We start from the raw sequence: 24,339 nt of genomic DNA on the forward strand, positions 1-24,339 counted from the left end.
AAAAATTCCAGCCAACAAAACAGTGGTTAGCATTGTTGCATCACAGCAAGAAGGTCCTGAGTTCGACTCCACCACCTTGCCAGGGCCTTTCTGTGTGAGGTTTGCATGTTCTTCCTGTGTTTACATTGATTCCCTGCAGGTGCTCTGGCCTCCTCCCACAGGCCAAAGACATGCACTTAGTGGGTGAGTTTAATTGGCCTATCTAAATTGCCCATGAGTGTGAATAGTTGTTTGTTTCTGTTTTAGCCCCGCAGAAGTGGACGTTATTCAGTTTCAGCTATGTTAATGTTAATTAAACTAACAAGAGGTAACAATGACCTAATCCCCCAAACAACAATTTCTTTACAGGTGTAGGGCACTTACACTTTTCCCCCTCTTTATGTTTTCTGTTTTTTTTTCGTAGTTTTGCAATTGGCTTGGGTCAGTGCCACTACTGGCAGCATAAAGTGATGCCTGGACCCTATAGAGATTGCGCAGGTAGTCCAATCCCTTCAGAATGGGACATCAATATGTGCCATTACAAAACAGTTTCCTTCACCTCCCAGCACAGCCTCAAGAGTATGCGATTCCAGGAGACAGCCAGTTACTCTAGGTGAGCTGGACAAGCCCTTAGAAGATCCTTAACCCATCAGCAGGACTGGTATCAGCTCTTGTGCAAGGAGGAACAGGATGACTGTTGCCAGAACCCTACAAAATGACCTCCATCAAATGGCTAAACAATCAGAATCACCTATTAACCTAACACCCTTAGATGCATGTCCAAAGCCGGTCTGTTCAGACACACTCGTGAGCCGGTTTTGAGAAAGCATTTTTGATGAAGAAAAATATAGTTTTAGTATGGACAAACAGCTGAAAAAAAGCCATTTTTACAAGTTCAGTTTAGTGTGTGTGTGTGTGTTTTTTTGTGCTTATGTAATCTTCAGTATATGTGCTAAAAAAAGGGGGTTTTTTGCATTGGCAACAGAGAAGAAAGACTGGGTCTTGTAAGAAAGGATATTTGCTACAAAATATATATTATTAATAAATACCAGTATTTCTTTTAGCTTTTTTTTTGCCAGCCTGCAGTTTTGCCAGACTTCCACAAGCACTTGGATAAACTAAATACGGGTTTAAGGGGTGATTAAAGTTTTAATGAATGCAGCCTTGACAGTAATTTAACATATTCGTTCCTTTCACGACAAAAAGGTTGGTGTAGTTTGTGATTCAAATTCAATTGTTCTTTACTCAAAAGTAATTTGAAAATTCTTAATTTAATCAGGATAATTTAAATAACAAAGCGATCCACTGATGATGAAATAGCTCAGGATATAAAGCACTTTCAATTGCCAGGCTAATAAAAATAAGCCCTCCAGAGCTGTAACTGTAATGCAGTATATCTATATAGATGCACATGTACATCCAAAAGCTTAGGTTCCTCTTAATCTCTTAGGTTTGCTTTATAAAATGACGTAAAAATCATCTAGAAAATTAATAAATACATTTTGTTAAAAAGAGAGAAAGAAAATCTGGGACAAAACAACATTCTTTTAGTACTCAGGCAACTGTAAGGATCAGGAAATCATGCACACACAAGAAACACAGAAATTCCACTTTCTCTGATGCCAAGTCGTGCTACAACAAAGTAAGAAACCTGTTTACCAATGCACAAACCCACAAAAACTCTAGCACCAATGTCAATAAAACATTTAATTCTGTTTGCCCAATCAAAGTAAATATTTAATGTCAATAAAGGATTTAGCCCATAAAAACAACAATGTCACACAATTTCACTCCAGTGAACCACACACTGCCTTTGTCAAAGAAAAGCAAACTACAAATTCACAGCGGACTATGCCCAGGATTAGTTTACCAGGTGGTAAAACATTCATCACACAGCCTCTAAAACACTGCAGTAATTATTAAATCAGCATTAAATATTACTATACCAACGCACTTTACCTTTAATAGGCCTTTGTTGTACTTTGCCTTCCTCAGTTTGCACAGAGGCATAAAAGAAAGAAAAAATCAGGGTCACAGTTTGGGGCAAAAATCAGTCGTGTTAATCTCAGCAGGTCAACTTCACACTTTTTTTCCGTTTATCAAAGTATTCATCATAAAGCCCTAAAAATGTCACAATAGTCATTAAACCAGTGATTAACACAACCAGAGTGGCTTTTCTTACCTCAAAGACATCATGAGTTCAGTCTACTTCGGGAAATGTTTTGACCAAGTCTTGAAGAAAGAAACGAAAAGGCGCTCACGTGAGTACAAATATTTGTAAGCTAGTTGGTTTGCTAGGAGGCCTATTAGCAGGCTACATGAACTTTACCTCGAGAAATATAGGTATTGTGTAAGATAACTTTGTGTTTAACTTCACAAGGCCCTTATGTTTTATCTAGACAGTTTGGGGGTTTGTTTGGTTTGGTTTTTTGTCATTTCATTATTCCTTTGTTTTCCATCAAAAACTGGTAGATGCTGGGCAGTTATTCACAATCACTATGTGGTTGAACCATGAGAGACAAACAGGTACAAGAACATGCAACACGGATCGTTACCAGCTACTTTGGGCTTTGGAGTTGACGTCACGCCGCAATGCATTGTGGGAGCGTGCCACCATTTTAGCAGGTCACGAATCAAAACAAACACACTGTGTTGGAAGGAAGATTGCTACTAACCATACTTAAAAGTAGCTCAAAAGAAAAGGGACGTTATAAAGACAGATTGCTTCCGGATGCAAAGAGACGGTGCTTGCAAAAAATAGCGTGCATTGGAAATGTGGACCCGTATGAAATATAGCAGTTTGTTTTTTTGAAGACCAACTGCTATTGACTTAGCCTCAAATAGTACCTTGCCTGTGGAGTCAGCGCATATAGGGTGAACCAATTTCGCAATTATAAATCTCTGGAGGCACACATCCACAAAGGACTGGGTACAAGACTTGGCTATTTTTAAGCCTCCACGTTGTGAATTCGCCGTAATTCAAACAAAGGTAAGTCAGCTTGAGTACTGCCAGTAAAATGCGTTTGATTTTGCCCTGAACATTCAGATTAGTGCAAGCATAAATTCATTCATGAGGGGGAAATTACAGAACATGTGGAGGCTCTGTCAGATGGATAACACAGTGAGTTCAGTGCATTGATGTGACATTGTCCTGAAGGGTTTAGTTATTCTCTATGGTTAAAGAAATTGCACTAATGAATTCAAATTTATTATAAATAATCCTAATTACACAGCTTGCTTCCGTGTTTGTGTGTTGTGTCACTAAAAATACATTTTATTTTAGTTTTATACATTGATTAATGACCTGCAGAATCTCCTTATCATATTAAGTGATTCATAATTGTCACTTAAAGTCAAACTTTGTGCTTTCTCCCTCTTGAAGTGATTACATCTTTGCATTACATACTTTAGGCTATTTTTTTGCGGTCAGATTTAAAAAAAAAAAAAAAAAACTAGGCAGATTTAGAATATACCATGCAGCGTTCTATAGATGGATACATAAAAAGATAAAGAATTACATGTGCTAACTTTCTAAACACTTTATTTGTTACTTTTATGATAAATGGATTTTAAAGTAGATAAAACACATTTGTGTCAGCCTTGGCTCATTAGTTGTTGTCCTTAACTTTGCTGTGTATGTCTCAGGTACTGCACGCTCAAAGACTGAATGATGGTGATGTGCGGATCGATCCTGAAATATCGATTCCTCCGATACCAGTCATTTATATTCTAGAATCGATTCTCACATTGAAATATCGATATTTTTAGTAATTTAGGGTTATTTTGTAGTTTACCATTAAGTTAATGATAAAGTTAATGATGTGTTGCTGTTAATGACATTAACAGCAACACAATGGAAAGAAACTATAACATTCGGATTGTCTACATTCAAAGGAACTACTTCCTCTTCCGCCTTTCATAGTCATGTACGAAATACGGCTGTATAAATGTCTCAAGCCCCTTGGCGCGCACACTCACAACAATGGCTGAGCGTAATTGTGCGGACGTATTTTACCTCCACAAACAGCTGAGACATGGTTTGCGATACATGTGGCAAAAAAGTGCACCAAGAGTGAGGTGTTGTGGCTATACTTTCCCAACCTTGAGACCTCAGAATTAGGGAGACATTCAAAAGGGCTGTTGGGGGGGGGGGGGATAAATACATTTTACAGTGTTTATTTATCGATAAAATACGTTAAATGTCACCGTTATTATTAGCTGGCCCGGAAACAGCAGGGGTGTCCAAATTCAGAGGCTGCTTCCACCTGAGGACCCGCCCTTCGCGGTCTAAAGAAAGCCGGGTAATACGTCATGAGTTTCCTCGGTGGAGTGAAACTCAGCCGTCTGCTCCTTGCTATCTAAAATATAACCGGGCGCTGGCGTAAACTCTCGACCGTCTCACACTTTCTTTAATTAGTTTTCTGTTTGATGTTTATTCAGCTGTGTGAAAACCCCAGAGGAACTCACCCGAGGGATTAATAAAGTTAAATTTAATTTAATCTAATAACTTTAATCTCAGCCAAACCGAACAAATAAAACACTGAAAAAGCCAAACAATAACATTTTTAAGTTATCAAAGTGACTTATATATCATGTTATATATGATATCATTCTCAACTGAAAACATGTTAAAAGTTGGGGGTTTTTTGCGACCCAGAAAGAGAAATAAGAGTAATATTAAAACTAAGTCGCTGTGCTATGAATTCTGCAATATGGTTTTTCAATTTTGTTGTCCAGGTGGAAATTCGGGAGAACGGTGGCTCCGGGATTGTACCGGAAAAATCAGGAGGGTTGGCATGTATGGTTGTGGCAACATCACTAACCTTGTCAAACACCTCAGAGTAAATCATATCACAGAATATGAGGCGCATATGTTGAGACGAACTGAAGAGGAGGAGAGGGACAGATGCTGCTAGGGCGAGACAGACCTCTCTCATGGAGTCCTTTAGTGCTGCAGGCAGGCAAGGTGTTCAAATAGGCACAACTTCAGTTTTTTTTATTTCTATATGATGAACTCTGCATTATTAAGTGATAAGAACAAGTAATCTGATGTCCTGTAATCATTATGACACTATAATTTGAGATACAATAGATAAAATACGTTTTTGTATAAAGTATCGGTATCGTCGATACCACCCTGAATATTTCTTGGTATCGGATCGGAAAGGAAATCAGTGGTATCGCACATCACTACTGAATGAACCAGCATTGCAGCCATGGGTCATAGTGAGCGTCACAGGGAAGGTTGAACTGCACCTGTATGGCCGGAGTCGCGGAGACCTGCACCTATGTCGCTGCTCTTCTGTTTAAAGTAGAAGCAACAGTTTTGATCCGTGGCTCGAGGACTGTTACAGATGAACCTGCATACTGGGTTTTGCTGGGTAATATGACCAAGATACAGTCAGTGGTCGGCTATAAGATAGACTTCTCCTCTTCAGCTGCCCCAAAAAAGGTTCTCAATCAAAACATAAACAGACCATCTATAGTGACAGGTAAAAAAAGCCATTGTTCTGTCCTCACTAAGCGTTGTCCTCGTGAACTTTTCTTTGCAGATGATCCTGTTCTCACAAGGCTTGAAGTAGCTTGGTCGTCCATTCTCAAGGACATTGGTCTTGAATGTGTTGACAGTCGGCTGGTGAGCCCCACCGAGACAGACGTCACCGACTATTACCCAACCCAGGTCCACTTGTTGGGCATAAGGTTCGTTGTGACGGCCGTTACGCTGACTGCGCACTTTGTGAACTCTGATGATGTCCCTCCCAAGTAACAAATGTCCTTGAGAATGGACGACCAAGCTACTTCAAGCCTTGTGAGAACAGGATCATCTGCAAAGAAAAGTTCACGAGGACAACGCTTAGTGAGGACAGAACAGCCATCCTCATCCTCAGAAAAGAAAAATTCCACCTGCTACTGTGGAGGAGTTGTCTCAACTGATGGGAAGCATAGTTCTGTTCTGAATAACCCATAATGTTTTATTTAGGGGGTCTACATTTGTGTCTGAAGTGCATTGCCATGTAAATAATTTGCATTTACTGAATATGTACTTACTAAGTAACACTGTTCAAAAGTTGAATAAAGAAACAAATGTTTGCCTTTTTTTTCTTTTTAAATCAAAACCACTTTGTAGAACGTCACATCAGTTACAGAGTAGAATCCATGTCATGTATAGTTTACAAATGACAAAATGTTCACATATAATCATGACAGTGTTTAAATTACAGAGTGCTCTCACCCACTACGAGCACTCTGTAATTTACTCTCTTTTGAAAATTTATCACTAGAAGACTTTTAAGAGTATTTAACAAGAGCATTTTTCCCTGGTTTTACTACCACACTCGGGCACATGTTCACTAAAACACAGCAAACCTTCACCATCTTATCCAGAAGGGTCACCTCTTCACCCTCACATGGAAGAAGTAATCTGATTGGCATGGTGGTATGTAACATGTAGTTTGAAGCAGGGATTTCGTGGTGCCCCATGTGTAGCGTTGGAACCCAGTCAGGATTTGTTTCATCCATTTCATAGGCTGGTTTGCCTGCAATAATGAAAAACAATTAGCAAGTCTATAAATAGAACGTATACAATAATTATAATTCTACAACTGTTTATAACTTGCATAGTTCATATTTCTGTATAGTTTTCATATTTATATCCTGTTCATAGCCTTGTACACCCACTACAGCCTCTACATACTTATAGCATATTCATAACATACCTTCATACCGTGTACATTGTAACACCCATAATAGACCCATATTTTGTACCCTCATACCCATAACAGACCCATTTCTGTAATATATCTATATTATGGCTAAAGAACTTCTGGATGGATGCAAACTGCATTTTGTTGCCTGTACTTGTGACATGTGCAATGACAATAAAGTTGAATTGAATTCTATTCTATTCTATGTCTCCAAAATCACTCATTAGGATGTTTGTTCTAATTTGCTATGACCTCAGAGCGCATTAAAAATAAAACTAATAGGCTATAAAGAGTAATATGAACTTATTTAGGTCTTACCTGAATGAAAGTGTCTGGAGCACCAACAGATATCTGTGGATGGTAGAGAACTGGGTATCAGCTCGTCTCACAGCTGCTATCCAGGCGATCTAACATTACAACTAACAACACAGCAAGTGCAAACTATTGCTGATGCTTTTGCTCCTTTAGCCTTTTGTTTGGCCTGCTAAAATGGCGCCTCGGCGGCCACACCCCCTCCCGTGACATCACGCTTCAAAGCGCCCCTTCTTTGTCTTCTTCTTCTTATTTATATTGTTTATCGGCAAACAACGAAATGGTGCTTTACCGCCACCAACTGGTGTGGAGTGTGGACCGAAATGTCCAACAAAAAAAAACATTCAAATCCTCCCAAACTGGAGGAGGATTGTCCTAAAAACCAAAATATGGTGTTAAGATATTCATTGTGTGTACTCATGTTGTATAGTGTTTAACTGCATTATGGTTACTGTGGTTTAACAGAGACAGTATTTTAGTTGTCACCACAAGGAGGCACTGTTTCATTGTAAGAGCACGGATGCTGCATCATCACGCCCCTAAGAAAAAAAAAAGTATACCACAACGAAAATGGCACCCATGAGAAAAGTTTTACCGGGTGTTGATGAGGAATAAAGTTCCCAAAATATTAAGGACATTTTTGCCTCCGTCGTCATTTTCCTTCGACCGCTGTCGATGCTGCAATACTCAACATATGGCCTCATAACTTTCACTTCTCGAGTACTTACAAAATAAATCAACCAAGTCCAGTTTCACTTTCATATCGCCAAGGTTTTTGATCAATTGTCTTCTTTCTGCGTCATGTTTTTGACAATGCAATAAAACATGTGCAATTGTTTCCTGTTGTCTATTGCAGTCACACTCCCCTGTACAGTGTTTTCCTATTAAAAAAACATGCTATTCAAACCAGTGTGTCCAAATCTAAGTCGAGATATAACTGTCTCCTCTCTCCTGTTCCTTCTTGTGCTTCCCCTATTTTCCTTTGGATTTTGTGAAACCATCGGCCTTTCCTCTCTTCCTCCCATTGCTTTTGCCATCTTTCTTTCATTTTGTGCCGTATTCTACTCTGAATTTCTGTCCTACTAACACTGATACCCATATCCGCCAATGGTCTCCACTGCACCACTGTGCCAGCCACTTCCTTATAAATGCTCAGTGCCACTTTGTAGCCAGGGTGTATAACATGAACTGGGTTTCCCTGGTTAGATGCGGTTTCCTCTCTGCGCTCAGCATAATACAATGACCACAGTAAGAGCACAGACATGGAACCCCATAATGATGGCATGTTGTGGCCTGCAGTGAGTCATATTTAGAACACCATAATAACTACACAAATAATAGCAACAACAACATTTTTTATTTAACATTTATTTATTTAAATCATCAGCATGACAAAATGTTTATTTAAAAAACACAAGAAAATGATCACACTGTGACAAATTTGCTTTTCCATCCATGTCACTGAGCGAAGAGAAGCAAAGATGTGAAGTCACACAGTGTTTCTAGTTTCTAAATTAATTGGTGAATATCGCTTTCACTGGGATGACGGCAGATGTTCAGACTTAGTGTGAGCAAATGCAGCGGGGGATCAAATAATTATTTCCCCCTCTCCATATATCCAAGGTCTGTACTACAAAAAGAGATTAACAGTTTAGTGAGCTATGTTGAGCTTTAAGCTTTCTGTGTCATGAAAGTGGATCAGCTTTAACTTTGCTGGATCACTGTGTTAATTTATGTTACACACAAATCATGGCAGGTAACGTTCAAAGATTCGATTTGCAACTGATTGTAAGCGACATATTTTTACTGATTCTTATATTTAGAGGATCTTTAAAGTAAACTATAGATTTTCTGCAGTAGAACTATGTTTTATACATAGTTGCAGCAGTGCAAACTGTGCTTTGCATTATCACTGGAGTTCGCATGGAATCAATTGGTGAAGCAGAAAGTTTATAATAAATGTTGTTTATATGTGGTTTTAATCTGTTTCAGAGTCCCTTTTACAGTTCTGGAATCGCAGCTAGTGCAAAGATTAGGGTATTTATCACTGATCAATCAGTAAAATTGATTTCACTTTGATCTGGCAACAAACTGATCTGATTTTTTTGCAGAAGAGGCATATGATGCTTGAATCCCCATTTTTATGTGAAGGCACACAGAGCCTAAAGCAGAAAGCTGATGAAAAAAGTTAATGACCACTGCTGTAACTATAGCCCTGTGGACTCATCTGTTTATTTAGTTCTTTTGCAAATGGTTCAGTTTATTTCTGTGGTGCTAATGCTTAAGAGATTTTGACCTAGTTAAGGTGTTGCTTAACCTGTTGAGCTGCTACTTGTTTCCTCGTGCTTCCTACGCATTGTTTCATGTACCTGCAACAAGGCAGCCTTCCACAGCTCCACACTGACTCTGCCTCCAACAGTCATGGTTGTCTGTCTAGCACTTTCCTTTAGCTTCATATATGTTTGGATAAAGGTTTTGTAAACAAAGGATGCTTTCAGAAATATAAATGATTGGAACAATGACCCCAAACATACAGCCAAAAGTCATTAAGAACTATCTTAAGTGTAAAGAAGAACAAGAAGTACTGGAAGTGATTGTATGGTCCCCCACAGAGCCCTGATCTCAACGTCATCGAGTGTGTCTGGGATTACATGAAGAGACAGAAGGATGTGAGGAAGCCTACATCCACAGAAGATCTGTGGTTAGTTCTTCAAGATGTTTGGAACAACCTACCAGCTGAGTTCCTTCAAAAAATGTGTGCAAGTGTACCTAGAAGAATTGATACTGTTTTGAAGACAAAGGGTGGTTACACCAAATATTCATTTGATTTAGATTCCATTGTTGAAAGCATTCTTTGTTTACAACATTGTTTCTCACCTGCCTAAGACATTTGAACAGTACTGAAGCTCAAATGCAAGAAAGCCGTCCTACATATTTGTTTTATATGCACAGTGAATATTGTGGTCACAAATAATTTCTGGAATGTGGCTGGAGGCCAAGGAAATGCCATCCATAGTAAGCATCTGACTAGACACCATATTTCTAATATTTTTAGGGCAGAGAACAAGAACAATAGTTTTATCTGAATTTAGAAGCAGGAAATAAGAGGGCATCTAGGTCTTTAAGTCTTTAAGACATTCCTAGACTTTGACTAATTGGTGTGTGTTATCTGGCTTCATGGATAGATAAAGCTGGTATCATCTGCATAGCAATGAAAATGTATGTTAGGCCTTCACTCAATACTGCCTAAGGGAAGCACAGAACCCTGGAACAAATGATTAATGTTCGCTTGTGAAGAAGAATCCCCATTTACATGAGCAAATTGGTGTCTGCTAGATATGAGATAGATATTTATATTTTCATAACATCAGTTTGGCTCACTGGGGGAGATTTTGCATAACCTTTTTTCATCAAACTTTTCTGAGATTGTTAGATGGATATGAACATTAAGTTACTATTGCTGCGGCTTTGGATTAGGTGATAGACTAGATTAAAAAAAGAAATAGAGCATATTAACTAATTATTATAAAGTTATTGCAATTACTTTACAATTTGTGCTGTGTTAACTGTATCTCATAGAAGTATTGTAAATCACAGCACTTGCACTGAGATACATTTAAAACATTGGATAAAGTTACAAGTTACAGTAGATTATATACGAGTCCCCAGATAGAAACCGCAACTTAAAAAAAATATCACATCATAATTTCTATCTTTTCTCATTTTGAACCACTGTAACTTAGATATTTGCTTGATATTTAAAGACCCTGCAAATACCTACACAGGCTGAGTTCAAGTAACTCACTCAACCACTTCTGTGGGCATATGCTGGCTGTGTTTGACCTATATGCAACTCTCACTTTTAAACTTGGAAAAATAGGATTTATTTTACAGTAAAGAATTTAACATGTCACTGCAGGAAATAATAGAGGTATAAAAAATGGCTTATGGAGACACTTGAATGGAACAGAGCTATCATTCACTCCATGATTTACACCTGTGGTCGCAAGCCCAGTCAGAATTTCTGCAATGAAAATGATTTACAACACAGTTATCCGTAACAGTAGGTATTTATTTTCAGAAGGTGGTTTTGGGGGAGGCACACAAGTGCATTTACTTGTGCACTGTAGGTAGGGTTAGGTCATGGCATAAAGTGTCAAAAGCTGGTTAGCAACTGTATGTCAGGTTAAGGCTGTGTGCAGGCAGGTAGTGATGGCCCGCTTGAAGCTGACGCTCCGGAGCGTGTGTCGAAAAAAACAACACACTGGTTCAGAAGCACTGTGTCGAGGCTTGCTTCGTTTGGCAAAAGTCACGTGACCAGTGACGTCCGAAGCTTCATTACGCACGTAACTGCTTCGGTACCTGATTCAAACGGATATAAGGAAGTGAATCATCCACGGGATTCGTGGAGTGTGTTGATGGTGACAGATAGCGACGAGGTGATCATTCCACTGACAGATATGGAGCCAGCGAGGAAGAGAGGACGTTATGGCGTGTGGAAATATTTTGAGTTGATTTTGCTCAATTCATTTTATCTGCCGAAGTGAAAAACTTGAAATGTCCAAAATCATGTTTTCATAATGTAAATATCATTACAGCATATGACTTTAGGAACACTTCCATGTGAATTAAAGCTAATGAAGACTACAAAAATGTATTTGGCACTATACGTACATTACATTGCTACAGTTTAGAAAATCATTTTGTTTATTGTTTTTAGGTGATAGTCTGCAGGACCCAGGAATACCTGCATATCTACCAGCTTGCAGTGTGGTTCCTGCACTCCACAGCCTCTTCTGTTCCATGCAAGTGGATTTTCTCCAGGGCAGGAGAAACTATTTCTAAGAAAAGAAACAGACTCAGCCAGCGCACAGTAACACTAATCCTCTTTTTAAATGTAAATAACAAAAGGGCTACCTTACATAGATCATGTTTTTACTTTGCAAGTTCTTGATTAGGGGTGGGTTTTGATTATCGCTTTTCTGATTACAATCCATGGTAAATTGAATAAAGTGATATTGATTCATTAAAATCCCGTGTCGATTTGTAAATTAACGTTATTATGCCTGAAACGCCAGCATCTCAGGTTAAACCTCACAACATGTCGTCAAACACCATGCAGCTAAAACAGTAACTGCGAGCAGGTTTACGGATTCTGCATACAAACGTGAACACAGAGCGCGGACCCGACGCGTCAGAATCAGATTTTGGTGTGTCGTCGGGTCCGCGCTGTGTTTGCCTCTTTTTTTTTTTCGCTGGCTTCTGCAGCTGCAGGTTTCATAACTCTCTGTTTACATCTCTAATTAAGTCTCACATGTGTCAGCTTTCTTTTAATAGATACAAAATTATGGATATATACTGTTAAATGATCAGAATTGTAATATTTCTGACTGAGGCAAAACTTTCCAGATTCCAATCAAATTGAATCGGATCCTGTATCGAATCAAAAGGATTCTACAAATCAGTGACGATGCAGCCGTACTCAGCCCCCTAAGCATTTTCCCTTTCCAGTTCACAATCAATCCCACCCCTAGGTCAAAAATATGTATAGGAATTGGCCTAATCTAATATTTTGTATGAACCTGTCCAGCTGTCCAGTGATTAAACGACAAGTAGATGGAGGCAGGACTTCACAGCAGGGGCATACTCCATAATGTGCTGTGCATTATCATATGTATATTATATATATTGCTCACTTATTGTATTTACCAACATCAAGGAGTTATGAGCAAAGAAAGGCCACACCATAGTGCATGTTTAAATAGGGAAAGTTTATTGATCAAAATGTATTACGCAGATACGCATTACATTTTTTTCAGCCCCCCAATCGAGAAAACAAAACCAATTACATGTTCAAAGCAACGGAACGGTGGCCCAATATCAGAGAGAACTCCACTCTTGAGTGAGCAGTGATAATTGAGCAGTCCGTTTTATTTTGCAGATTCAAGCTGCTCTTCAAAATTTTCACCACCAGATGTCACCGGAGAGGACTGTGTTGAAAAGCTTCGAGTAATGAACCGTTTTTCAATACAAGCTTCAGTGCTTCGGAAAGCTTCATTTGGCCATCACTACTGGTTAGCAACTGTATGTCAGGTTAAGGCTGTGTGCAGGCAGGAGTGGAAGTAGAAGGACCCAAAGTGCAGACACTCGGAGGCGGAAAGTAGCTCAAAACTCAGCTTTTATTGCTGGATGGCAAAAAGTAACAAAAATCCAAATAACCTTACATGACCAGGCAGCCGGACCACACAGCATAAACGAGAGTAGATCACAACACAAACACAAAGAAACAGGGCTTAAATACATAGAGGGAGCAATCAGGGAATGGGTAACAGGAGGGAAACACAGCTGGGGCAAATCAGGCCTAACGAGACAAGGGGAAGCAAAACCAGACACATTAACATCAGACATGGACTTTCAAAGTAAAACAGGAAACATAACACAGACTCACAGGCAGGCACTATAACAAAGGGAACAGAGACGTGGGACCAGGGCAGACACAGACACTAACTGGATGTGGGGATACAGCAGACAGGGGAGACAGCAACTATGGAACACAGAAAGAAAACCAGAACACTAAAACTCTAACCAAACCCCACCCAGAGAACCTAAACTAAGAATGATCCTAAAACCCATTAAGCAAAGCTAGAATATAATGAAATAACAAAATCAAAGAACCAAAAACACAAAACACTGGGTCAACGACCCAGGGACCCTAACACTGTATTTTACAAGCTGTTGGTTTAAATGATAAATTTATTGATTTACTGATCTAGTGCTTTTCTACTACATGAAAACTCAGACACACATTGATAAAGTGCTTTATTCTATAACTTTAAGTGCTTTTTATCTATTATGCACACACTCAAAGTTGAAAGTGTATCAGGGGCAATCAAGGACACTAAATGTGGAGTGTAGAAGCCAGGAATCAAAATGGAATGGCTACAGCCACCAAACTAAGTTAACAAAGTTTGTTTTGTGTTTGAAGCTACAGTAATAGTGTAGACAGCCTAACTCTGTCAGGGTTTCTGGGTCTTTGACCCAGTATTCTTAGTTCATGTTCACTGTTTATATTCTGTCTGCTTCACCTCCTGTTTTATTGTGTTAGCCTTGGTCCATGTGCATTATGTTCCGTCCTCTTCCCGTTTATCATTAGGTCATTATGTTCAGCTGTGTACTCACCAGGTTCTAATCTCTCATCACTCAGCCTGTGTATTTATGTCCCTCAGTTCAACCAGTCCAATGTCGTGTCATTGATGTTATTGTGATGTTGTTCTCGCCGCTGTTAGGTTGTCCTCTGTTCAGTTCCGTCAGTTGTCAGTCAGTCTTTCATTCATCCATTCAGTCAGCCGGCCAGCCGTTTCCTACTTCTGTTCTGTTTGTTCACTCCGTTGACAATAAAACACCAATCTTCACCTACCTGTGAGTCCAGCGTTTGGGTCCTCCTTCTTTCGTCCACGACCTCATCCTGACAAACTCTAACAAAAACATATTATGAAAAGGCTAGAGAATCACTTCTCAACAGGACTGTGAAAGCAGTGGATGTAGTAACTGATTGCATTCTCTTTATCTAATCGGTCCCATAACCCACAAACATTGCATGATGTTTAAAGCCTTGAAATCTTTTCGTGTGAAGCTACTTTACCTGCAGATAATATAATCTGTCTGAGTGAAATTGCAAAGAGGGCTATCAAAGTTAACATATTATGAAATATTCAAATGTCACTTGACAGAAATATTATTACACTGACACAAAAAAAAAATACTACAGGCAGTCGACCCATGATTTTGTGTAAGTTTGATATTAGTCAGCTATTTTCAACTAAAAAAGCTTGTTTATATACGGGGTGGCTGTAGCTCAGGTGGTAGAGCAGGGCATCCATCGGAGTGTGAATGTTAGATAGGGAACACTTGGAAACAGCCTAGAAAAAAGTGCTTGTCCAAATGGGTGTGAATGGGTGAATGAACAAGTTGTACATTTATACATATAGATAGAGTAGAAAAGCGCTATATAAGAACCAATCCATTTACCATCTAAACTGGCTAAAGGAGTTTGATAGAATTGTTTTTAAAAAATGAACTGCGACAAGGCAGCATGGTGGCACGGTGGTTAGCACTGTTGCCGCACAGCAAGAAGGTCCTGAGTTCAATTCCAACATCAGGCCGGGGTCTTTCTGTGTGGAGTTTGCATGTTCACCCCATGTTTGTGTGGGTTCCCTCTGGGTACTCCGGCTTCCTCCCACTGTCCAAAGACATGCAACTTGTGGGGATAGTTTAATTGGAAAATCCAAATTGCCATTACGTGTGAATGTGAGCGTGAATGGTTGTCTGTCCCTGTGTGTTGGCCCTGCGACAGACTGGTGACCTGTCCAGGGTGTATCCTGCCTCTCGCCCTATGACAGCTGGGATAGGCTCCAGTGCCCCCCGCGACCCTGAAAAGGATAAGCAGAAGCGAATGGATGGATGTAACTACAACAAGGATATGAGTGACAGCAATTTCAAGATAGTATAATGGTGCAGGATATTTTTTTCTGCATACAAGGCACGTTCTTGACCTAATCAAATCCAGTCACATTCATAAATGCTACACAGAAAGTCTTTGTATAAATACGTGTTTATTGGAACTGAAGCATGTTTAAGCCTCCACATACACTGGGGGACATTTAAAGGTGCCAGAGAAAACCCAGGAGCAAATTTTCAATGCAGTGTTGAAGCCGCAGTCAGTCAATTTGAATTAGTCAGAAACTGATTCAGTTCATGCGACTGCAAGTGTGCAGGATTCTGTTGTTATGGTCTTAATTGATTGTGGGTAATTATGAAATCAATAATGGATGTAACAAAGGAAGGGTTCAATGCTGGGAAATGGGTGCATTAAGCATTAACAATTTCTTGCACTTCCTAGAGAGAACAGTTTACCACTTGTGGTGGGGATAGGGTTCAACAATGTGGACTCTACAATTTGAGGGTGGATTGGACCCTCAAACATTTACATCACTCAAGATCTTTGTTTCATATGCTGTAAGTCTTCATGAAGTGGGATATTTAGTTATAAATAGGGTCAAATCCTAAACCTGTAAAAACATGACTTCTTGCTCTCTCTATGCAACTTGATTGAACTTGTCAGTGGATTATTTAAAATTAATCGCCTTTTTAAATAATTATTTATGCTTTAACCACCATTTTCCTTTCTCATTACATCCAGTAAGTATCTTCATATTGCTCTATTTGTTTCTCCTCAGCAGATTCAAATCCAATTTGGGGGAGAAGCAGACTGTGGGCCAAAGAGCAAGTAATTACTTTTTGGTGCAAGTGCCCTCCTTTGGAAATTTAGCAAACATAAGTGTTAATTCTGAATATTGCTCATTGGAAGTAAAAGAGGAAGTTGGGTGATGAACTGTAGAATCACAAAGTTGGCAGAGGGAGTAGGATGGGATGGATGCCACTGGAAGCAGCTGTTCAATTCCTGACAGTCAATTTTTGTCTTCTTTTCATCATTCCCATGAAAGTTTAAACCAAAACCACATGGTTAACTGACCGTAACTAAATACATGTACAATAACACAATGGAACGGTTTTGTCTAAACTCTCCCAAATCAGCTATATATAAGCAAACCTTGACAACAGCAAGGTTTTGGAAGACTTCAGGCCTCCCAGACTGTGTGGACAGTTGGCATATTTTCTCCGTTCAATCTGGATGCATGATATAAAAGCAGACATGTTCATAAAAATATTGCTAGTATGTCTTGTCTTGTAGTTATCATGACACTCAGGACCAGGAGAAATGTCAACTTTCAACAACGTAGTAAATGTTGCAAAAACAGTAAGAAATGACATGCCCAAAGATGTTAATTTATTACTTTTACCTTTTCTTATAGGTGTTTCTTATAAGTCACAATAGAGAGCATGAAATAGCTGGATTGTATAAAGGTTTTTAATAAATGGCCTGCATTTGTATAGCGCTTTACTCAGTCACTAAGAAACCCAAAGCGCTTTACACTACATTCAGTCATTCACCCATTCACACACACATTCACACACTGGTGATGGCAAGCTACATTGTAGCCACAGCTGGGGCCTGGGGCGCACTGACAGAGGCGAGGCTGCAGGACACTGGCGCCACAGGGCCCTCTGATCACCACCAGATAGCCATAAACTCAGAAGATTTTAATTTATACCTTTTGTCATATATTTGGGCATTTAAATAGACAATATAAAAAGTTGCAGCTAATGTGCTTTTAGCCATGCTTTAATCTTTACTGTGTGTCAGAGTTTGTAAACTGAAGGGCCCATAGGCAACATTTTTAATTTTAACAAGCCTTTTTTTAGTTGAATGTAAAATTCAAAAACTAGGTCTAAATCTAAAAGGAAATCCAAATCCAGACATCAAAGAGAAATATCATGGACACTTTGACAAAGACTAAGAGGAAGAAGGGGCCTATTTATACACAGAAGGTAATGAGCAAAACGGAGACAGGTGGGGAAAATGGGACAGAGGTCCAGAAAATCATAAGGGGAAGAAGTAAAACTCAAGCCCAGACACAGGAGACAGCAGTTTTGAAAATAATACAGGAAATTAACCCAAGCAAACTCAGAGACAAGTATAATGTTGCTTGCCTGAGTTGGACTCAGCGACTCGGGAGACTGAGGAGACTTTTTATTAGATTTTTATAGCTTTTATTGCATTAAGTTCACTGGAAAAAGTAAGCGGACACAACTCTACATGAGAATGAAAGATCTAGAGAGAAACAGACTATAGAGAAGAGAGAGAAAAAGAGAGACAAACACCCCAAGCCATTCAGGACCATAACAACAAGATGACTCACACTGAACGTTAAACATGGGAACAGAGGGAGGCTGGAATACTAATGAACAAAGCAGGAACTAAGAAAAAATTAAAAAATACATACAACAACACACAAATCTAAGCTATAAATAATAAATATAAATAACTATAAATATAAAACTGAGATGTATTTAATCAAGGATACAAAACTCAAAACAAATACAATTCTGAGAAACACAATTTCTTTATAATAAATTAATTAATTAATGGTAATGTCGCGATCATTGGTGATGTGAACATTGAACATTACAATAATATAGTAATATGGAGAGTGCTGATTTTTCAAATTTATATCTAAGATGTATGATGTTACATTTGTCATTCACTGTGCTCCAAATGTCTTGTCATTGGATGAAAAAACTCTGTTGGACTGTGTATTGTGGCGAGCTCAGACAAGGGGGAGACAGAGGTGTTGTTTGGTCTTGCTTCCCCGTATTGCCAGGGAGCACCGCTGTTTATTTTCAACAGAAAAACACCGCCGCTAACCCAACTGCTCAGCGTAGCTCTAGCATAACAACAACAAAAAAGGGCGCTCTCTCACCCAAAAAACCCCCACACAGTCGCAGAGAGAGCGCGTCACATGGTAACCAGAGCAACATAACGCTACCACCTGAAACAACAGAACACAGTTGTTAAACACAAAAGTATGATCAATAGTAAAATGTGTGATGGCTTTTTCCACAGCTTGCCATTCACAACTGGTGCAAAGAATACAGTTACAGACTTAGTTCTAGTGATAGAGGAAAGAGCACCTTTCTGATGAAAAAAGAAGGCACTAGTTCTCCTGTTTTTGGAATTGTAAAGCACTTTGTGTGCCTTGAAAAGCGCTATATAAATCCATTATTATTATTATTAAACTAGTTTTCAGCTAACAGCTGAAAACCCTGTATATCTCACCATGTTATTCTGTATCTCCTTAAAAGAATCTAAGAAAAAATGACAAGGTCATCCCTGGCAATATACAAAGAAAGACCACCTAGTTTTTTGACAAATCACCTTCATATGGTTAAAAACTATATTCTATATTAGTCTCATAGTCCAGTTGGCAGGATAATCCTCAAAGAGATATTGGTTTAAAATTTATCTCAGCATGCTGTGCTGTGTGTCAACAAAAAAAGAAAGAAAAACAAAGTGGAAAACAGAAGAAGAAATGGCAGGTCTTATTGTACAAAATGTTTATGGAAAACTCCAAAGAATCAACACAGTCTATTTTAGAGGCATGGAGGAATGATTTGCAAATGGATGTATCTGATGATAACTGGTATAAATCGTGCTTCTTGGCCCAGAATCAGACAATCTAAACTATTTCAATATAAATGGTGCACAAGACAGTATATTACCCCCTCAAAATTGCATCATTTTATCCCAAACATCCCCGACACCTGTACTAAGTGTGGAGTGGATAGGGGCCCTTTGTTTTATTGCATATGGGAGTGCTCACATGTGAAAGTGTTTTGGGAAAAGGTAATAAATTTGTTAAGCCAAATCATTGGTGATGTGATTCCACTTGATCCCAAACTATGTATTTTAAATGTATACCTGAATAATTTTGTACCTGCTGCAAACATTAGAGCTCTGTTAACGATCGAACTTTTGGAAGCCAAGTGATGTATTGCTAAGTGCTGGAAAGATTAAAAAATATGTGGACGATCTCATTGGCTCAATGGACATATATACTAACACTGGGGGAAATAACTTGTGCATTAAGAAACAAACTGGACAAGTTTGGAGGTTTTGGGCCATATGGTCAAGATTCTACAACTTGAAAACTTTAAAACTTGTTAAAACCAATAAATAAATGAGTGAAAGAAAGAAAGAAAGAAAGAAAGAAAGAAAGAAAGAAAGAAAGAAAGAAAGAAAGAAAGAAAGAAAGAAAGAAAGAAAGAAAGAAAGAAAGAAAGAAAGAAAGAAATGAGAAAAAAGGCAGATCTAAAAAGTATCTATTCCAGATGAACAGTTTCTAAAAGTTATGTCCTTAAGAAATAGTTGGGAAAAATCCTACAAAGACCTAAAAAAGGACATGTGAAATGCAGCTGGCCTTTCGTTGATTCAGCTACTGTTTACTGAAACCTCACCAGAAATGGCCTCGGTGAAAGGGTGACTGTCAACAAGCCATTCTTAACTATAGGAAATGAGGAGAAAAAGCTATGATATGCCAAATTAGAAGACAAGAACTGGACTGAAAATTTGTGACAATGGATGATAAGGACTGATTAATCCACATTTTATTTTTTTATTTCAAGTCATTATCTTTATGATTTTCCTCATGCTGTGCATTTTCCATTACTATACCTCTCTGACCTGTCTTCCCCATGTGATGTTTGTGTAATGAATGTATGGTAGGAAGGGTGAGATGGCGCTGGCAAGGCTGGCACCCCTAACCCAATTTCCCTCCAGATGAATAAAGTATTATCAATCAATCAATCAATCAAACAATCAATCAATCAATCAATCTTTAGAGGAGTTCAGTAGAGTGTCTACAGCCATATTTAAAACATGATAGAGGTTCTGCTATGATTTGAGGTTGCATTTCAGTTAGTGTTGCAGATCTTATCAAAAATGGAGTAGCATCACAGTTTAAATCATTGAGCTATACTGTCTAAAATGTGTCTGACTGGCTTGATTTGTTAGCATGACAGTGATCCCAAACACACTGCCAATGCAATAAAAGTAAACCTGAATAGTAAAACACACAATGACTGGAACACTATCAGTCATGAGCCCAGACCTCAACATTATTTTTCAATACCATCTGGACACTGTCTGATTGGCAGCGGCTTCATTTTTCAGCAATACAGTGATCCCGAAGCCAGTGCCAAAGCAGTAAAAGCAAACCTGAATAGAACAAAAACACAATGGAACACTACGAGTCATGGATTGGCCTCCCCAGAGCCTGGACCTCAACATTAAAACACTGTGGGATCATCTTGAGAGAGAACAAAAAGCAACCAACATCCATAGAAGAGTTTTGAATGCCTGTCAAGAAGCCTGGAGAGTTATTTCTGAAGGTTACTTAAATAAATTATTAGAAATCTTGCCTAAGAAATCTCAGACTTTTAAGCTTGTTAGAGTTGCACACACTCTGTTTATGCCTTACATACTGTAGTTCCACAAGTGTTTGCACAAGTTTTTCCATAAGTCACTGCATTCATTTCCCTTGCAAAGTATTTGGAAATGAGGGTGGGTTAAGAGTTTTGCACAGTAGTGTAAATGATCTGAAGCTAACACTTCAGCTAATCCCAGTACAACCCAACTATTTTAAGGGATTTTTTTGGCCAGCCACCAAGAAACATGAGCAGATCGTCAATGCTACGGAGATGAAGGTGCTCAGGTGGGCTTAACCCGCCTGGATCATGTGACGAATGAAGGAGTTGCCCCAATGAAAAGAAAATGAGGGAAGCGCGCCTAGAGTGGTATGGACGTGCGCAGAAAATACAGTGTCAAGAACAGCCCTCCAACTCGACACTGGAGGCCGCTCACCTCAAGGAAGACTGAAAAAGCAGTGGATGGACGTCATCATTGAAGACATGCGCTCAGTGGATCTGACCCCAGAGGACACCCAAGACCAACCCAAATGGAGAAGACAGAGCCACGCAGCGTACTCTGTGCTGGGAAGATGCTAAGAAGAGAGTAAGGTGTTTTTTTATTAGTAAAGAAGACAGTTCTTTTCTATCTTTTTTTAAATTGTTTGTTTGTTTGTTTGTTTGTTTGATTGATTGATTGATTGATTGATTGATTGATTGATTGATTGATTGATTGATTGTACTGTTTCATTTTAACTTAAAATGTGACGATATCTTCATATACCACTTGGTATCAAACTCTAAATACACAAAAAGTGATGATATTTGTTTTTCCTGAATATACGCATTAAATAAATACATCCCTACAGAATATTTGTATTCTGTAGCGCAAGTGGAAAACTGTTATATGTAGCAAGGCAAAAACAAATAATCCTGTTCATAATCTCATATCATATTGTGAGCTACTGAAGGCCTATAAGCATAACTGCAACAAAGTAAAATTCTGGTATTATCATAAAGATGTTTAGTGCAGTAATTGCTTATGTATGTATGTTATACAAGAAATTAAGGACAAAATATGGGGGCAAATTGCATCTCTGTTACATTGAGATGGTCTTCTTAGTGTTTTGAACAAATATGTTAAAATTTTAGTATTCGCTTTTATACGCAGATATTTTTGCTTTGTAGCACACATAGGAGGGGTTATTATCCAAATCTTGCGTTACCTTTTATATGGCTTCTGAGACCTATAGCTTTTTAGACTATGTGTTATTCAACGTTTACACAGAGGTAATGAGCATGTGCAAATGTGTATGTGATCAGTGTTTTAAAATGTCTGGCCTGTCATTGTCCTGTAAAATCACTTAATGCAGTGACTGTGTAGAAACACTGAAATATTTTGAAATATATTGGGAAGCGACAAGTGCAAAGATTGCAAAAGGACTGTCACGATACCTAAGAGTATTTGTATTCAGTGTGTATCCTAAAGATTAAAGTTATAACAGAAATGAACAAACGTTTATAAACCTCAGTTTTGTAACTGCCAAGAGGGTAACGGCATTATTTGGAAGGAAAACTTAGAAATCAGCTGCTTCACACTGGATAAGACATGCAATATCAAACATTTTACTAGAAAGAATGAAATACATTTAAAGACAAACAAAAACATCTGAAATGGTCTGAGGGCCCCAACTTCAAAGATCTGGATCTGACGCAAAGTCAGACAGAATAACTGTTTAAACCATGCAGTGTTTGGATTATTCTTTCTTTTGAACTAATACAAATAATATTTTTATGCTAATTTTCATTTCTTTATTTTCATGTACTTGCATGAATTTCACTAGAAGAGTGTGGATTCCTATTTTTCAGTTGACAGGAGCAATTTGTTGTTCATTTGCTCTTTTTTATTTACAGCTTATTTTCAGATTTGTTTCAATCCATAAAATATTGTTGAAAACAGTTTCAAGTGATACAACTCTAGATTAATTTTCATATAATGACTGAAAACTTTTTCAGTATTTTAGGTTGTAGTTTTGGTGTCCTAGAGAAGGAAAATTACTCAAATTCTCCTGTTTGTAGTGGGTGTCTTTTTTAAGGTCTTTAGCAGCATTTTCACATTTGCTCTAAGGTAGAGCGGATATGAAAATGCTGCAAAAGCATTCATACTCTAAGGTTTTCATACTCTAAGGTAATTCATCCAAGGTTCTGCGAAAGATGTTGTGATCAAGACCTGGTCTGTGCCAAACAACCAGTTATTCTTCAGATTTTAGATAGGGGTTCCTACCCGGTTGTCATGGGACGAAAGATGGCCACACCCTGGACAGGTTGCTAGTCTGTGGAGGGCAAACACAGAGAGACAAACAGCCATTCACGGCTCTATGGCCAGTTTAGAAGTGCCAGACTCAGAAGGAAGCTGGGTGACCCAGAGAGAACCCATCAGAACCCCTGGAAACAGGGCAAAACAAACCTTTTGTTTTTAATCGTTTTTAATTTATTAATAAATAAATAAATATTTTAAAGATATTTGATGCTGATGCAAAGTTCAGTAAGAAGGTCTACCAACATCAGTAGCTAGTGATGAATCATTACAAATAGTTCCGCTTAACTTGTTCTAGATATTTCCCGGTGAATACAAATAAGGTAGGTCAGATCTTTCTATGACGCCACAGTGGACAGGTAAAGGGGATCATAGAAAGGGATCTGACCCAGCTGGTGTGTGTAAACACAACGCGTATAACGTCTCCCGCTGAGTGGATTGCAACAGAGCTCAGATGAGCTGGGCGCATGCAGACCATCAGGCTACATTCTTAGTCCGGGACTAATTTTTAGTCCTGTACTTCGGTATATGTAAACAGCACCGCCCCGATGGTTGCTTGTTTTAAGCGTGGAACGATCCGCCGGGCTCGATTGACACTGTCTGATCTGCTGCTGCGGATTGCTCAGAATAACAAGGCTGCTCGCTAATTCCCGTCTATCGGGGCTTTCGCCGAAACACCGAGAGAGTAGGGTCCAAAAAAAGCCAACAAGGCAGGCAAGAACGCCGCGCCGCCGCTGTCTGCACCCAAGAATGGCTTCAGGAGACCTTTACGAGGTAGGATAAAAACATGTCTACGGAAAATCCTCTGTAATATTGACGAATAATGGAATTAGGAAGTAAAGGGAAGGGCGTCGCGTATGCAAAAAGCGGTGTCCTAAGCCCTTTAACAGGCGAAACTAACCCGTTTTCAAGCTTGGCAAAGACGAGATTGCCTAATTTAAGCTTATACTTTATGTCGCTTTTGATATACTTTGTCATAATTCTTCACGACTGTAGTAAATGGATAAGATGTAATTTACGGGCTGAACTCCTCAGTCTGTCGCCGAGTTGAAAGTCGTGGTAAAGTGACAGCAGCGCTGAGCGAACGGGCATGGTGAATAGCTACAGACGGAGTGATGGTTCTGAAGGTGCACATACGTGCCAAAAGATATTTTGTCATCACAG

At 38.9% G+C, this 24,339-nt stretch overlaps 1 protein-coding gene across 1 annotated transcript in view; it reads left to right on the plus strand.

Moving 5' to 3' along the window:
- Positions 1–23,658: 23,658 nt before the first annotated feature.
- The window catches only part of LOC146678546 (chromodomain Y-like protein 2), a 46,513-nt gene continuing 45,832 nt past the window's right edge, over positions 23,659–24,339 (plus strand). Inside the window, exon 1 of the mRNA XM_085400780.1 lies at positions 23,659–23,949. Within this exon, the coding sequence (XP_085256906.1) occupies positions 23,926–23,949 (24 nt within the window). The 5' untranslated portion in view covers positions 23,659–23,925. The remainder of the gene's footprint in view (positions 23,950–24,339) is intronic.

Source organism: Rhamphochromis longiceps, linkage group LG1, assembly GCF_057381845.1.
Source record: "Rhamphochromis longiceps isolate RC_006_pf linkage group LG1, R_longiceps_female_GT1.1, whole genome shotgun sequence".
Taxonomy (NCBI): domain Eukaryota; kingdom Metazoa; phylum Chordata; class Actinopteri; order Cichliformes; family Cichlidae; genus Rhamphochromis; species Rhamphochromis longiceps.